Source organism: Carlito syrichta, unplaced genomic scaffold (genome assembly GCF_000164805.1).
Source record: "Carlito syrichta isolate Samal-C Ts95f unplaced genomic scaffold, Tarsius_syrichta-2.0.1 Scaffold303651, whole genome shotgun sequence".
NCBI lineage: Eukaryota > Metazoa > Chordata > Mammalia > Primates > Tarsiidae > Carlito > Carlito syrichta.
Window position 1 is genome coordinate 649,184 of NW_007247747.1, and position 18,249 is coordinate 667,432.

At 35.7% G+C, this 18,249-nt stretch overlaps 1 protein-coding gene across 2 annotated transcripts in view; it reads right to left on the bottom strand.

Annotated features, from left to right (window-relative positions):
- CBLB (Cbl proto-oncogene B) overlaps positions 1 to 18,249 on the bottom strand; it is a 205,099-nt gene that overhangs the window by 178,586 nt on the left and 8,264 nt on the right. For both annotated transcript variants that reach the window (XM_008058923.1, XM_008058921.1), the window contains exon 3: positions 10,302 to 10,552. In XM_008058923.1, the coding sequence (XP_008057114.1) occupies positions 10,302 to 10,552 (251 nt within the window). The remainder of the gene's footprint in view (positions 1 to 10,301; positions 10,553 to 18,249) is intronic.

Sequence of the window (18,249 nt, forward strand, 5' to 3'; positions counted from 1 at the left end):
AAAAAAAAAAAAAAAAGAAAAGAAAATCACTAACATCCTTATGAGAAAGAAATCTGGACACAGACACACATGCACATGTGATGACAAAGGCCACGATTCAAGTTAAGCTTCCACAAGCCAAGGAATGCCTGGAGCCATCAGAAGCTAAAAGCTGACAGAGACAGGGCTGATGACACCTTGACTTAGGATTTCTAGCATCCAGAACTGTGAGAAAATAAGTGTATCTTGTTTAAGCCACCCAGTTGGTAGTACTTTGTTACAGCAGTCTGAGAGAACTGATACAGTCACACATTTGATTTACATGTGAAAGTGGTATATTATAATCACATGATCAGATATTCAAAGTAATACATTTCAATAATACATCTAAATTAGCATTTAGTTTAATATGTTCCTGAATGGGTCTACCAAACAACATAGCCTTAATTTCTCTGTATTATTGTAACCTATAAAGAGTACTTTTAACGACCTTATATGAGTATCTTGCTGTGTACAGCACATCCATAAACAACTGATGTATAAATGTATACTCTAACAAGAATTCATACTCAAACACTGAGTTTAAAGAGAGGTGGCTCAGCTTGTAATCCCGCGCCTTTGGGAGGCTGAGGTGAGTGGATTGGCTGAGCCCACAGGTTCGAGACCCGCCTGGGCAGCGAGACCTCATCTCTACAATAAATCAAAAAATCAGCCGGGTGTGGTAGCACATGCCTGTAATTCTGGCTACTCGGAAGGCTGAGGCGGAAGGATTGCCAGAGCCCAGCAGGTCGAGGCTGCGGTGGCCGGGAGCGGCCACTGCACTCCAGTCTGGGCGACAGAGTGAGACTCCAACTCAAAAAAAAAAAAAAAAATTGATTTAGAAAACTGAATACTTACTACTTACTCAATACTTTACTTCAAAACAGTCAGGCATGAATACTATTTTACAACCTACCCAATTAGCACTGAATACTAATCTGTTTGGATTCCTGGAAACTTCACTTCTTTGTTAAATCACTAAAAAATAAGACTCTTCTTGGGCTAGATTTCCAAGTACTCCTCAGGCTATAGGATTATCACTGCAGCTTGTCTGTTTTATAAACAGACTTTAATTTAGTTTTGGAAGAAACAGCCAAAGGAGGTTTCTCTAACTAAATAACAAATCTGCTACTTGAAAGGCATCATTCATCAACCTTCTTTGTGGGAGTATTGTTATTATGAAACTAAAAACAGCCATTCTTTCTTGAGTGCTTCTGGATTTTAATTATCAAATTTTAATGTCACCAGATATTTACTGAAGAGAAAACATCAATTTTCATAAGCTACCTAAGACTGAAAAACATAAAAGGTATTCAACCCTAAAGCCAAGTTCACTTGAGTCTTGTGAGTGTGCTTACTGTCTTTAATACAGTGGTTATCATTTCCAGGAATATATAAACATTTAATAAAATCCAATCTGTGAAAAAGAAAAATGCCCCATTTTTAAAGCCCAAATATCTTGAGTGTACAATATATAATCTGACTTGGAAGAAATTAAAATAAGTTGCTATAAATTTTAATTACTAAGAAAACAGACTGAAGTGTATTAACACAGGGCTAAAAAAAAAAAAAGCAAATAAACAGTAAATAAATGGATTATATATATATATATACACACATTTTATTAAAATTTAAAAAGCTAATAGTAGAATTCATTCTAAATTACATGTGAGAAATTCTGTATTATTTTGCATTTTGAAAAAACTACCCCAGAGAGGAAAATGCTGGAAAAACCCCTTTCACTTTTCACTTAAACAAAAATCAACAAGAAAATTACATTGTATCTATAATAGTTTACTGAGCAGCAGGGGTGCAGTTAGCTAAACACATCAGGCCATAAAGTCCTTAACAGTCAAAAATTCTGCAAGCTCTCACCTGCCCACTCTAACAGACTCCCTTTGTTTCACTTAGAAAACATTTGTCTAAATAACTTTCTTGTGGCCTCTACTTTCATGGTGTGTTAAGGAAATGAGCCCCCTCATTTCCAAACCTTAGAAAAGTCTATTCACATCTCTCAGATACTTGAAATATGTATGCAAACATTCCTATCATGACTACATAAATTTTTTATTCATTTATGATAAAGCAATCTTAAAAAGATTTTCAAGTTTTCTAAAGAAAATTGTGTTTTCTACTTGGTAGATATACTTCTATGTAGGAGGATTGACTACTACTATTTTTCTTCTGAATCCAAGTTTAAAATCCTTATTTTGAAATATCAAAAATTAATGTTTTAGTTCCTCTAGTTTTCCATTGAAAAAATACCAGAATATAGACAAATATAGGAAAAATTTAACGGACAACTCAACATGTTTATAGTAAATTATAGCCTATTTTTATTTATTTAGACATAATATTTTCCACTTGAAATTTGTCCCTTGTCTTCATGAAAATCAAAATAATTGCAATTTTCACCATTAGTAAACAAAAAAGAAACAGAAAGGCTAAGTTAATTTTTTAAATGCAAAATTCTTTTTTAAATAAATATAAACCCATTCACTTTCATGCATAACTAAATATTTCATAGAATGGAAGGCATTCAATACAGTATAATTTATTTATTAAAAAAAAAACAAACCTCTCTAAGGTTAATTTTTTTGCAAATGATTCTTATAACAAAAACAATACTTTTACTAGAAACTACCACTGAATTTTAAAAATTATTTAATAGACTGACATAGTAACAAGAGTATTTAGTCTGAAACAAATGATTTTTCATTTTGTGATACTGAAATGTCTGAGATTAAAGTATTACAAATATCCCCAAAATAATTTAAAAACTGAAAAATGGCCGGGTACACTTGTAAACCCAGCTTATAATCATGCTTGTAACCCCAGCACTTTGGGAGGCTAAGGTGGGAGGATTGCTTGAGTTCAACACCAGCTTGGGCATCATAGCAAGATTCCATCACTAATAAAAAATAAAATAAAGCTAAAAACTGAAAACTGTGGGCAGGAGTCAGGAAGTCAACCGATATTTCAAAGAACACTGGGAGCAGAAGAAACAGCAAGGGCACATGAGATTTCTTGGCACCACATGCCTATACTTCATTAGACAGCACTCTTTCTTCATTTTTCTACACAATATACAGAGCTGCCTATCAGAAAATATGGTACTTAATGTGGCATTATAAACAATGCCATTAAACTGTGAGATCCAATAATTAAAACTACTACTAAAAGCCCAAATTGTACACACAGGTCAGTCTCTTTAACTGGTGAACTAAATAAAAACCCATGAGGAATTTCAAAACTATTTCAATGACCATGCAATCAACATGTATTTGTATTTAAACAAATTTAAGCATTAACATGAACACTACATTATTCTTTGCCCAAAGCAATGATGTCATACAGTAATATGAAGAAAGCAAGTAGGTTTGCTGGCAGCTTTGCATTTTGTTGTTGCTCTTATTATTGTAGTTGCTCTTGTTTTTTATTCAACTTAACCATGTATCTTTAATATATCCGTTTCAAAACTTTTTTGGTACACTCTCTTGTAAATTACCAACACAGATATAAACAGTAAGTAGAATGATTTGTAGTCCTTTAAGGGGAAAGGCTCTTAAATAATGTAGCAGAAACACATTTTTGTTTGTTCAACCAAATGGTCAGTGGAGAAAAAGATTTCTATCTGATGCTCCAAAAGGATTTTAAATAAAAGTATCTAGGACTCATTTTTCTACACCAAAATATTTTTTATTAAATTGTAGTCAGTTTGAATATTACCATAGGAAACATGCAAACACCCTCAGCTCCCCAGCCCCCAACCCCAAACACACACACACTCCATTTTCTAGATCTAAGAGTTGATTTCTCTTCTACAACATTAGTGTATAAAGAACAATACAGGGGCTATGAAATGACATTAATAATAAGACAACATCTATGTTTTCCGCTCTGTAATGTACTTTTTTTGAAGTCTTTATTTTCTTCACAGTTTATCAAGGGCGGATCTATTTTTTCTACCTCAGTTGGCTTTTGGTTCTGTTTCAGTGGTTGTCACAGAGTGCAGGAGGGGGAAATGGGTTGTAGCACCCTGGCTCACTCAAGCAGCACTAAAGTAAGGAAAATCTGAATATCCTTAGACCATCATCTCTGAGTATTCTAAAAAACACAGTGTCCGACACCAGGCCTTGCTGATCAGCAGATTAACATACACTTTTTAGATGAAAAAATACAATTAAATATTAAAATGGTCACTGATGAAACTGCTAGTGAAGTCACAGAAGAAGTGTCTCTTGTCAGTCATACAGTCCTCAGCAATAATACCTTCACACTCATTTTGACTTCTGCCACTATAACTATCAGCAATAGGATATCACGTTTCTCCTCTTCTCTGTGCTTGAAACAACAGACTTCTCCACATGTTCCCTGTGTTCCCTGGCCCCTCTCCCCACATACACACACACATACAAGCTCTACGCTTGCCAGAAATCACTAAAGTAGTCTTCCCAGAAGTGCCAGCTCAGAATGGTTTAGACACTCAGCTGGAGAGGAACCAACTCAGTGTGAGGTTCAACTGTTCACAGGGAAAAAAAAAAAAAAAAACTTGGGCAAAGCGATACAAGAGAAGGAGCTTTACTGTAATAGGAGGCCAGCTCATGCCTTTCCTCTACCAGAAATCATCACTTCGCCCACTCCCAAGGCAAGAGGCTTCCACTGTGCCCATAAGTATCTAATTCCAGTAGCGAATACATGCTACTTTTTTCCTTCTATACAGGACCTAAGTAACTAATAACTAATAATCTGAGGAATTTATGATTGTATAGTATGCCAGTTGCTTATTTAATTTATTTTTCTATGTATTATTATAATTATGTAAAATAGTTTTTAAAATTCAGGCTACACATTCTTTAGTAATCAATTAAAACCAACCCAGTTCAGAATTGATACTAGAATGGCTTTTTTTCATTTACCATTATATCAAAAATGAACCCACAAAGAAGTATACTGTTGACACAACAGGGATAACAACAACACTAAAATAAACATTTTGATTCATGTACTCATCCAGTACAATTTTCTTCAATGAACTTCAGAATCACTGGTGGCAATACTAACATAGTCAATGAACATCAAATTACTGCTTCTATTGTTATCTCTTTTTTAAAAAACTAATACTAATGTCCCTAGTGAGCCATTTCAAGAATCAAAGAAAAGACTGTAGAGAGAATTTATAATATTCCCAATAACCACTGTATCACACATGTTAGGTGGATGATTCTACTAAATACTATATTTTGTTGCCTAAATACCATGAACACATGTAAGAATATTCTTTTATGTTCTGTAAGGCAAATGCCCCAAAGCGCTGTAATGACCCACTTAAGACTCAGTTTACATTTGGAACGCTACAGGAACTTAGAAGTGAATGTCTCCAAATATATTACTAGCAGAAGAAACACAATTCAAAAGTCTATGTCAACCAGGCACAGTGGCTCATGCCTGTAATCCCAGCACTTTAGGAGACCAAGGAGAGAGGACTGCCTGAGCCCAGGGGTTCCACACTAACCAGAGCAACTTGGCAAGATCGCATCTCTACAATAAATCAAAAAATTTGCCAGGTATGGTGACATGCGCCTGTGGTTCCAACTACTTGGAAGGCTGAGGAGGAAGGATCGCCCGAGCCCAGCTGGTGAAGGTTGCGGTGGCAGTGAGTAGAGAGTGGCCTTGAGTGTTTTTCAGGCATTCCAGCCTGAAAAACAGAGTGAGATTCTAACTCAGGGGGGGAAAAAAGTCTATGTCCTTGTTATGGTGTAGCAGGAGTGGTAAATTATTATGAATTATGATTAGATATTTATCAAAGGTAAGTTTTGCATAAACACAGCTGGTCACAGAATGCTATCAGCAAATAGAACAAGGATGACAGCAAAACCCAATTAGAAATATGCTATACCAGCACAAAACTAATAAATTTTGTCATAGAGCTGAATGCAGAACAAAGAACAAAATTCACTTGGACACTTAAAATGCAGACAAGAATATACAAAATTTACAGAGTGGCCTCATCGTGACCAGTCATCATTATGAGATCTATCACCACCTATGGAAAGCTATACATAGCCTGAGCCCGCGGGTTCGAGACCCACCTGGGCAGCAAGACCTCATCTCTACAATAAATCAAAAACTCAGCCGGGCGTGGTAGCGCATGCCTGTAATTCCGGCTACTCGGAAGGCTGAGGCGAAAGGATCTCCGGAGCCCAGCAGGTCGAGGCTGCGGTGGCCGGGAGTGGCCACTGTACTCCAGTCTGGTCGACAGAGTGAGACTTCAACTCAAAAAAAAAAGAAAAAAGAAAGCTATACATAAATCACTAAAATGTAAAAGTCCTACATGAAATGCTTCCATATACAAAGGCAAAAATATTAAAATTAACAAATTAAATGGTAATTGTAAAACAAATATTTCAACTTTCCACAGAAGATGTAAAAGTGGGATATAAGTTTATGACATCATATATTACTTCCAATTAGAATGCTGAATCCTCTCAAACTCCTAAATCAAAAAGTTACACACCTTGCCAGTGTCCTGATACCCTGGAAAACTAAAAGTTAATGAATGACTTGGACGGATCAAGAAGAATTTCAGGACTGCTAAATTTGAATAAGAATTATAAGGTTATTTAGAAAACCAACTTAGTTTCATTAGTTCAGTGGCAGAAACACAAGGTGAAAAACAAATTTTTTTTTTTTTTTTTTGAGTTGGAGTCTCACTCTGTCGCCCAGACTGGAGGGCAGTGGCCACTCCCGGCCACCGCAGCCTCGACCTGCTGGGCTCCGGCGATCCTTCCGCCTCAGCCTTCCAAGTAGCCGGAATTACAGGCATGCGCTACCACGCCCAGCTGATTTTTTGATTTATTGTAGAGATGAGGCCTCGCTACCCAGGCGGGTCTCGAACCCGCGGGCTCAGGCAATCCACTCACCTCAGCCTCCCAAAGGCGCGGGATTACAGGCTGAGCCACCGAGCCCAGCTAAAAAACAAAATTTTAACATAAATATCTGGCTTCCCAAGATGTCAGCCATTCTTGAAAAGTCTGCAAGAATAAACAATCACCATAAAATTTGTACCTTACTTCTATAACCTTTGGCAATTCAAATTACTCTTGGTAGTCCAGAAGCGTCTTAAAGCTCTAAAACTAGGAAGGCAACTGAAGAGTTGCCACCCTCATGATGTGTAAACTGTGGCCCAAGAATATTAAGTGATGAGCCCAGGATTAAACAACTGACATATGAATATGTGCCAGTCCATCACGAATGTAGAAAGCAAACTATAGATACATAAATATTTAAACCATTTTACATTTGGCAGGGGGCTTTTCTACATTTGAATCTGATGGTTTTACTTGCCCTGGGTATTTATTTGGCCAGTATTTACAGCCAACTTTCAAGTCCACAGACCTAGACAACTGAAAGACTGAAAGAGACTCGTTTTTCTGACCTGAAAGAAAGATTCGGGGTTTATCTATGTGTGAGAAAACTAAAAACCAGAGAGGTTAAGGGTCTTCAACTAAAATCCAATGTAACTAATATGGCAAGATGTATATATTTTAATTAATATTGGTTTTCCAATTTATAAATCAGTGAATATTCTAGATATATTTAAAACAGCCCAGAAATGGAAAACTCTACATTCTCCTTATTTGGTCTAAGATAGACCAAGAAATTTAACATTAAAGTAGCCAATCAACAAACTTTAATATGAAGTCTCTAACTGAAGAATCCTGCATATGAAATGAGGATTTGGTTGATGCCACCTCAGTCTGTGTCACTCCAGTTCAATTTCTCACTTAAATCAAAATATAGAAACTGAAGCTGCATCTCCCACCCACATCTACCACACTCACAGAGTCAGTCAAACTATATCTTAAAGACTGTCTCCAATACCAAATGCTGGTGAGGAGCACCTAGAACTCTCATTCATTACCTGTGGGAACGCAAAATGATACAGCCACCTTGAAAGCCAGTCTAGGAGTTTCCAGAGAGCTAAACACAGGCATACCATACATGACATCCAGCAATGATGCTAAGTATTTACCCAAATGAGCTGAAAGCTTAAGTCCACACAAAACTTGCATGTGAATATTTATAGCAACGTTATACATAATTGCAAGTTAGATGTAACCAAAATGTTCTTCAATATGTGAGTGGAAAAACAAGCTGTGGTACAACCACACAATGGAGTTTTATCCAATGACAGAAGGAAATGAGCTAGCAAGCTCTGAAAAGACATAAAGGAAACTGAAATGTTTATTGCTAAGTGGAAGAAGCCAGTCCAAAAACGTTATATATTGCATGAGTCCAACTACATGACACTGCGGAGAAGACAAAACTATAGTGGTTGCCAGAAGGGAGGGAGACAATGAATAGGTGGATCATAGGGCATTTTTCGAGCAGTGAAACTATTCTACATGACACTGTAATGGTAGATACATGGCATCGTGCATTTATGAACCATCACAAAAGAGTACAACCCAGAGTGAACCCTGATGTCTAGAGTTTAATAATAATGAGGTACCAATATTGGCTCATTAATGGTAACAAACATACCACACTAATGCAAGATGTGAATAAGAAGAAATAGCTTTTGTAGGGGAAGAGATGTTAATGAGAACTCTCTGTAATTTGACTAATTTTCCTATAAACCTAAAACTGCTCTAAAAATAAAATCCATTTAAAAAAATACTGTTTCATGAACTAGTTATTATCATAAACACACTTATATAAAACTATTAAATATCGTTAAAAGCAAAATTAATAGTTTGCTGCGCCCCATTACAACGTTTTGGTCTCATAAGATTATAATGAAGCTGAAAAATTTCTATTGCCTAGTGACATCACAGCCATTGTAAAGTGGTAGGGCAAGAAATTACTCATGTTTGTAGTGATGTTGGTATAAACAAACCCACTGTGCTGCCAGTCAGATACAAGTATAACACATACAATCATGTACAATCCTTGATCATGACAATAAAGATTATGTTATTGGTTTATGTATTTACTATACCATACTTTCCATCATTATTTTAGAGTGCACTCCTTCCACTTGTTTTTTTTTTTTAAGTTAACTGTAAAACAACCTCAGGAAGGTGCTTCAGTAGGTATTCCAGAAGGCATTATTATAACAGGAGATGACAGCTCCATGCGTGTTATTGCCCCTGAAGGCCTTCCAGTAGTACAAAATGTGAAGATAAAAGACAGTGATATTGATGATCCTGACCCTGTGTAGAGCTAGGCTAACGTGTGCATTTATGTCTTAGTTTTTAAAACAAAGTTTAGCCGGTATTGGTGGCTCAGCCTGTAATCCCGTGCCTTTGGGAGGCTGAGGTGAGTGGATTGCCTGAGCCCGTGGGTTCGAGACCCGCTTGGACAGCGAGACCTCATCTCTACAATAAATCAAAAAATTAGCTGGGCGTGGTAGCGCACGCCTGTAATTCCGGCTACTCGGAAGGCTGAGGCAGAAGGATCGCCAGAGCCCAGGCAGGTCGAGGCTGCGGTGGCCGGGAGCAGCCACTGCACTCCAGTCTGGGCGACAGAGTGAGACTCCAACTCAAAATATAAAAAATAAAAAATAAAAATAAAACAAAGTTTAAAAATTGAAAAACAATCATTTTTAAAATATAAAACAGCTTATAGAACAAAGACAGAAGGAAAATATTTTTGTACAGCTGCATGCTTGTTTTATACTCACTGTTATTACAAAAGATCAAAAAGTTTTTAAAAATTAAAAGGTTTATAAAGTAAAAAAATGACAGTAAGTTAAGATTAACTGATTACTGGAGAAAGAAAAATCATTTTTCATAAATTTAGTATAGCTTAAATATATAGTGTTTATAAAGTTTACAGTAGTTCTAGTAGTATTCACTCCACTCACTCACTAACTCACCCAGAATAAGTCATGCAAGCTCTATGCATGGTACACAAGAGTACCCTTTTTTACCTTCTATATGGTACTTTTACTGTACCTTTTCTGTGTTTAGATATGTTCATATACAAAAATACCATTGTGTTACAACTGCCTACAGTATTCAGTACAGTAACATGCTGTACAGGTTTGCAGCCTAGAAGCTACCATATAGCCTACATGTGTAGTAGTGTGATGTCTGGATAACGAAGTCATCTGAAAACACATTTCTCAAAACCTATCACGGCATCATTAAGCATCACATGTCTATATACAAAGTGAACAACATTTCCCAGAACAATAACATGGTGACATTTAAGTTAATCAGTAAGTAAAAAGCAACATAAATGACCTTAACACTAAAGATCTGAAATATTCTTACCTGTCCTGTGATTGTTCTTCATACATCCTCTCCTTGCCTTCTTTAAAGAGTCTTATTGCCCGTTTTGACTTTTTCATTAGACTATCAATGTAGATTTTAAAATATTCATTCTCACTGAGTTGGGCAAGTTTCTGGTTGTCATCATATTTACTCAGTATAAGTCGCAAATGCTGATATGTATCAGGCAAAATATCAAGTATGTATGGTGGGCTATTTTTCAACTGAAGCTTGGGATTTTGGCACAGTCTTACCTAAAAACAAAGATAAAAATAAAATAATTTTATATAAGCCATTATATTTTCCTTACCAGAAAAATGCATGAAACTGTGCCCTATTTCTTCATTTTCTATAATGTAATTATGACCTTAAATTATCTCCAATTTACTACAAACTAGCAAATATTCACATTTGTCTTAATACAAATATATCTTATTCCCTTTTCATTCAGTCTTTTCTATGTCATACTCTTTGAAATTCCAAAGTTTTAACTCTTTTACAATATCCCATAGTTCATAGCTTAACAGAACTCTACTATGCTAACCACTCTATACCACTAAGAGGCTTTTTTTTTTTGTTAAATAAAAATGAGGAAATGGGCCTTTTCTGTTGACAACCAATATCTCACATTTAAACATTATTTTACTACATTAAATTCACAGCTGAAGCTCTCTCATCGATTTTTAATTAATGTTTTGGTGTACTGTTCCTGAACCCTGAGGAGAATAAAACCAAGGTGCAATTTTAATAACCAAGCTATTAAGTAGTAAATGTGTGTCAGGTCAGAACGAGTCTTTTCCACCTCCCCATACTGTCTACCATGCCTATAAACATGTGGTATATAACGGTTCAGTCATTCCATCAGGTGCCACCCAACCACTGGGGCATTCAGGTTGACTGCAGAACTGAAAATACCTTCTGCCATCAAGAAAGGGTAGTAATTTAACTACCGTATTCATTTCTATATGTTAATGTGATGTGGACAAGAGTAAATTCAACCACATTCTTACCCCTCTACATAGGGCATAATGAACCCTTCAAATAAACAATGTTTTTAAATAAAACCATCAGGAATTACACAAGAACATACATAAAGTAATGGGGCAGCTCTCTATGACAGAAGACTAGAGGTATACATAAAGGTGGATTTTTTTATTTTTAATTTTAGAATCACCTATGATGATTTGTTACATAGGTATATTTTTAAAAGGTGAGGTTTAGGCTTCTGTTGAGCTTGCTCTACACACCCAAGCCCCTACCCTGTGGTGGTAAGCATGGTACTCAATGGCCAGCTTTGCATCCTAAGGCAATTTATTGAGAAGCTAGCAAAGTGTAAGTTTCTGGACCCACTTCTACGGCCCTCATCATTCATTCACTCACTCATACATACATACATTTATATATGTATGAATACATATATATTTAGTAGTTCAAGAGCAAGACATTTAAAACACAACTAGTTAAAATCTATTGGGTGGCACTGGAGTGGCCACAGTCATTTCTGGAATCTGGCTAATGGAATTTGAGTCGGAGACGCATTTAGTTTGAGTTTAGTCAAAGGTATATGTGAGGCACATAGTCACTTCTGTAAATAGCTTAAAATTTGTCAGCAGTCTCAATAAAAGTGAAGTGAGCCAGGCACAGAAATAAATATATTATATGATCTCACATATATGCAGAATCTTAAAAATAGAAACCAAATAAATAGAAACAGAGTAGAACAGTGGATATTCACCAAGAGCAAGGAGGGGAAGAAATGAGACGAAGTAGTCAGAGGGTACACATTTGCAGTTATGGAGTCTGAGTAAGACTAATATATCTAATATATGGCAGGATGACTAGTGTTAATAATACGGTATTATATACTGACAATTTTTCTAAGAGGATGGATTCTAAGTGGTCCCACCACAAAAAAAGGTAGGTATGGAAGGCGATAAACATGCTCATTTGTTTGACTGTGGTAACCATTTCACTATGTGTGTATATATCAAAACATCATATTGTATACCTTAGATATATATAATAATTTTTTTTTAATAGAATCTGTTAAAAGACTGGTTTTAGGAATGTGGACAGCCTACCCATGAGAATGGTAAGGTCCAATCTGGCAATGTGAATGTGTCTCAGGTGCCCAGGACTGGAAGCAGATGTGGCAGGAGAAGAGAATCAAAGTATAAAATGTACATACGAAAAACAAGCCTAGATTACTTATCTAATATATGTAGATTTATCCATTTTTTAAAAATTAATTTTTTTGTAAATTTTCTCATCTTAAAAAAAATTTACTTTCATACACAATCCTGTTTGTACTTGCATAGTCTTTATATTTAGAAAGATCCCTTCAAGTTGTCTCAAGTTGCACAAAACATGGATTTGTCTCTGATCACTAATAAAAGAGCCTGGGGCAAATAGACAGTTGAACTGTAATAATTTCAAGAACTAACAACACAATAAATCAAGTACAAGTTAAAAGTGCACCTTTATACTCACTATCACACTTGCTTTCTTTAAGAAATCTTTTTTTTTTGTCCTGGTGGGAAGAAAAATCTGGGTCCAATTTACAGGCATCAGCCTCTAATTTGAGATAATATTTTTCACATTAACCCAAAGCATGATCATATCTTCCTCCTCTTTGTAAACAGTGTCTAAGGCAGAACTGTTGAGTACATAACTAGTAAATGGATGAATGAGTGGCCTGATATAGAAGTTTTTTATATACATAGTTTGATTGTAGTATTTCTCTTATTTTTACAACTGAACCCTATAGGTAACAAATATTCGCATTCCTAACCCAAAGAAGATATAGACTTAGTTTAAATATAAGAATATTATTTGGATCTTTAAAAAATTCCTTGGAAAGGTAGGAATCTCATTTACTAAATAATACCAAATCTTTACAAAAGTATAGCTAAAAGGGCTGATAAAGCTTTTTTGCTCCCCCCTTTTATTTTTGGGATACACTGACATAATCAGACAAGTTCATTCTGCCCTAAAGATAGATTAAGTCCCAAATATGTAAATGATTTAACAAATACTGCCTGGAATAGGATACAGTTTTTCAATTATTTAAACCAAAGATACGACCACAAGTATCTATAAATTTCAAGAATACTGCCACCAACATTCCACAGCAGGCAAAGCTTAACTTTAGCGATGTAAAACTTGGTCCAATGTGTCACAGATTGATAAATTATTAACTTGTAGTTAGGGGACCAGAACACTTCATATTCATTTCCTCTACTGGTGAATTTTTTTTAGCTGATAAACAAAAAATTTCTCTCAAGTATTTTTTTCAGACATTCCAAATAACTGTTCTTTGATAGATACTTTTAAGTTTTACAAATATTTAATTCACCTTTCTCTACCTGACCTTTTTCTAATTTGCTTTACTTAAAAGCGTAATTCTATGTGGGAATGTATTGCTTTATCGGTAAAATTGTTTGAACTACTATATACTAAGTACTGAGCTCAGTGCCAGGAAATTATAGATGACTAGAACACACTTCCTGACTCAAAGAGTCTGGCAGAAGAGACCTGGTTCTCTATAATTAACTTAGGAGCAACATAATTCTTGCTCCAAGGGATCTGAGTAAAGATTCCATCCTTTCCATTCATTCCCAGGCTTAAAAAAAACTAAGAACTACAAAGATTAAGGCGCTATTAAAAAATCATTAATCTAACACAAGAGCTTGCATCTTCTGAATCTCAGGCTAATTTTGTTTCTAACTATATAACAATTTAATTAGAATTAGGCATATAATTAATGACCCCTGCTAAATTCATTTACATTTTTATTTTATTCCGTTTGCAAATTTCCATGAACTTCAGGACCCATTTGTTAATTCAACAAACGTTTATGTGCCAGGCATTGTTTCAGGCCCTAGGGAACACAGACAAGAATAAATCACAGACCTGCCCTCAAGCAGTTGTCTAGAGGGAAAGTAGGAAGAATTACAGGAGAATTTTGTGCTGAGACGGATGGAAGGACAAAGTGCAACAAGAGAAAAGCAGCAGCTCATTCATATCCATCAAAGAGTGTCAAGAAAGGTACACCCAAATTTACCAAAAGGAGTATTCTAGGCAAAAAGCTATGTAAAGGCTTAAGAGGCACCAGAGAGAAGTAAATGCAGTTATTCTAAAAGGCTGTGAAAGATCTGAAATAGGCCACAGGCAGTTCATCAAGCAAGGCCAAATGGGCTACACTGTTTTCTAAGTGTGTGCTTGAAAAAATGCAACATACCATGCTGAACTACTATATGCCACTGAGTGTGCAGTTCATCAGGTAGATTACTATTAAAACCCGTGATTTATGACAGCTCCTGCTGAAAATGAAATATCCTACATATCAGGACTATGACTTCGAAGCAGGTCAAATTCAATTCTATTCAATAAATATTTATTGAGTGCCTGCTATGTGCAAGGAACTGCAAAAGCCAGGAAAGAAAAATGGCTTTTCTAAAAGCAGTATATTAAGGAGAAAATCAAACTCACCACAAGTTCAAGTTTAGATTCAAATGATTATACCTCTTCTACAAAGATCTAAATTGCTTCCCAGAATGAAAGCTGTTGGTACCAACACAGAAAGGCTTTCACAGAAAACCAGTGACGAAATTTTTAGGGCACCAATTGGTACAAAAAAGAATTGGATCATTAAGAATAATGCTTTTTTCTTTTGAACGAAATGGCAAAATATTCATTATTAGAAATAGGCTGAAAATTCCATTACAGTCACTGACTCAAAAATATTAGAAAATAACCAAGACCAACTCCTTCATTTTGACTTGATGACAGAAATAGAACCCAGCTAAGGTTATTCCTTAGAACCCTAGTACTTGGACTTTAGAATCAAACTCTCTCTCCATACCAACATAAAACTGAATTTTGTATTTGTTCAAAAGTATTAAAAATTTTTAAGGACACACTCTCTGTATACGCAGTCTGTACCATTTCACATAAATAAAAATATGTGCTTAATATACATGCTATACAGGTATTTCAATAAACACATAACTATGTATTCATATACATAAACATATATATTCAACCATATCAAAGTAAAGGTGCAAATATAAAAACAGGATTTCCTAGTGCTATAAGAATATTCAAAGTCATTAATTATTCTTAGAATATTCTTGCATTTAAAGAGTTTTCTTACTATGTTTTCCAGCCAAAAGGTAATAAAGAGGTATTAGGTCAACTAACATGCCCCTTGCAAAAAAGGTTCAAACCAGTCCCTGAAATACAAGAAAAAAAATTCTACTGAAGCAAATGAAAATGTCAACAGTAAGAAACTGTGCCTAAAAGACTTTCACTATAAACATACCTAACTTCATGGAGCATTCAGTTATACTGAGTCATGTACCTCATTTGAAATACCTCATCTCTTAAAGAAAATATGGAAAGCCCTGTCCTCCTCCTATAAATGTCAGAAGTAGTATCTTACTGCAGTTACATAAAAGTACATCTGTTATTACAATGAAGGCACTTAAGTGTTCTTTGGCTTTTTTTGTTGTTGTTGCTGTTGTTGTTTTCAGTTGGGGTCACACTCTGTCACCCAGACTGGAATGCCATAGCAAGATCATAGCTTACCACAACCTTAACCTCCAGAGCTCAGGTGATCCTCCTGCCTCAGTGGCTGGGACTACAGACACACACCACCATGCCTGGTTTATTTATTTATTTATTTTTTTAGAGACAAGGTCTTGCTATGTTGCCCAGATTGGTCTCAAACTCCTGGGCTCAAGTGATCCTCCCGCCTCAGTCTCCCAAAGTGCTGGGATTACAGGTGTGAGCCATAGTACCTGGCTGATTCTTTCTATTTTAATTCAGTAAATCATTACTAAATACATAAATAGTATCAAAATGCATAAAGTATATGACATTCTTTTTACATAGAATATTAATTGGGCAAAATAAGGTTAGCATATAGAACTGATCATGCATCTAGTATATTAGCTATAATAGAATTTGGAGAAAAATTCCAATTCTTGTATTGTTTACAATGAAGGTTTCTTGCGAAGACTGATACAAGAAGCACCGTTAAAGAACCAATTAGGGCCAGGCTTGATGGTTCAGTCTGTAATCCCAGCACTTTGGAGGGCCGAGGCGAGTGGATTGCCTGAGCCCACAGGTTCAAGACTAACCCAGACAACTTGGCGAGACCTCGTCTCTACAATAAATAAAAAATTAGCCGGGCGTGGTAGTGCACGCCTGAAGTTCTGGCTACTTGGAAGACTGAGGTGGAAGGATTGCTGGAACCCAGCAGGTCGATGCTGAGGTGGCCATGAGTGTGCCACTGCACTCCAGCCTGGGCAATGCAGTGAGATTCCACCTCAAAAATAAAAATAAAAAGAACCAATTAGTCATAACTAAAATATCAATTGTGTATTCACCCACTCACTAACTTCCTTCCAAATGAAAATGGAACTTCCTTAAAGGTGGAGAATTGGTCTCTCTCACGGGTCTGTCTACATCCCCTAATATAGAACCTTGTATATAGTAGAGGTGCAATAAATATTTGATGGCAGGAAGTAGGAACAAAAGGAGAAGAGGAACAAGGTAAAAACAAAACAAAAAAAAAAAAACTCTCAGAAGAAATATATTGCATATAGGATATCCATATCTATATTGAGTAACTCTGCCTAAAAATGAGTTGAAAGTCTGGAGAAGAATTTGATACCATCAAATGAGGAGGGATAACTTTTTGATTGACTTCCTATGGAAAGAGGAAGCAGTGTACTTGACTCTTTTCATACTCTAAACACAGATGTTAGAATCAAGCAAATGAGATCAGGCTCTGTCACTTACTAGCTTTACAACCCTGGATGGGATTCTTCTTCTAGAAACCTCTTAGGATACTACAATTCTTATAAAAGGAAATACAAAATGCTATGCACATGCCTAGCACATAGTAGGCACTCACTTTTAAGTATTTCTTTTCCCCTCATATTTTATATTCTATCACAAGGCAAAATCCCTGCCAGTTTGGCAAAGCTTTAAGAATGAGATTAAGGGAACTGAGTATTTTGTTGAGGTTCATTTTTAAAAGTTCTTTTAGAGCATAAAGTTATTCATGTTACCTAACACCCTTAAGAAGTCTGAATGTTCTGTGCAGGAAATAAGGCCAAGCCCATGTCAGTATTCCTGTCAGCTGACACAGAACCTTCTAGTTTCTTCAAACTCAAGAGACTCTCAGGAAAAGATTCAGAGTTTTAATCCTTTAACAGGTAGAACATCAATAACTATTGTTATTGCTACTATAAGAAAACATGAGTGAACTTAACAATTGTTTAAATATTTATATGCTTAAAAGCTATAAAATTTAGTGGCATATTTAGTAGAAAAAAATTAGCAGCCTACAAACACATTTTTAAAAAAACAGAACTTAAATATATGCCTAAGTAGAATAGATAATAGTACCGTGGCATCATTTAAGTCACAACATGAGTATAAGATGATCTTAATATTAAAGATGAGAACTAATTTCCATTTCAGTGTTTCAGTTATTTACCCACTTGATGGCTAAGAGACTAGTTAAAATATATATATATATTTTATTCTATAATATAAAATTTTAAAGCATGGCATAAATATTATGCCTTAAATCATTTCTTGACAACCCAATACAAAATTTACAAATTCCCTCAAAATTTCTCTGTATACTCCCTTGCTTCCCTCTTGTCAATGTGAAAGTTATATTTATCTACTAAAGTTAACCCTTCTACTTATTCCTAGTCTTTCCCTCTCACATCATAATCTAATGTCACTTCTTCAATTATTTCTTTTTTTTTTGAGTTGGAGTCTCACTCTGTCGCCCAGGCTGGAGTGCAGTGGCCGCTCCCGGCCACCGCAGCCTCGACCTGCTGGGCTCCAGCGATCCTTCCACCTCAGCCTTCCGAGTAGCTGGAATTACAGGCATGCGCTACCACGCTCGGATGATTTTTTGATTTAT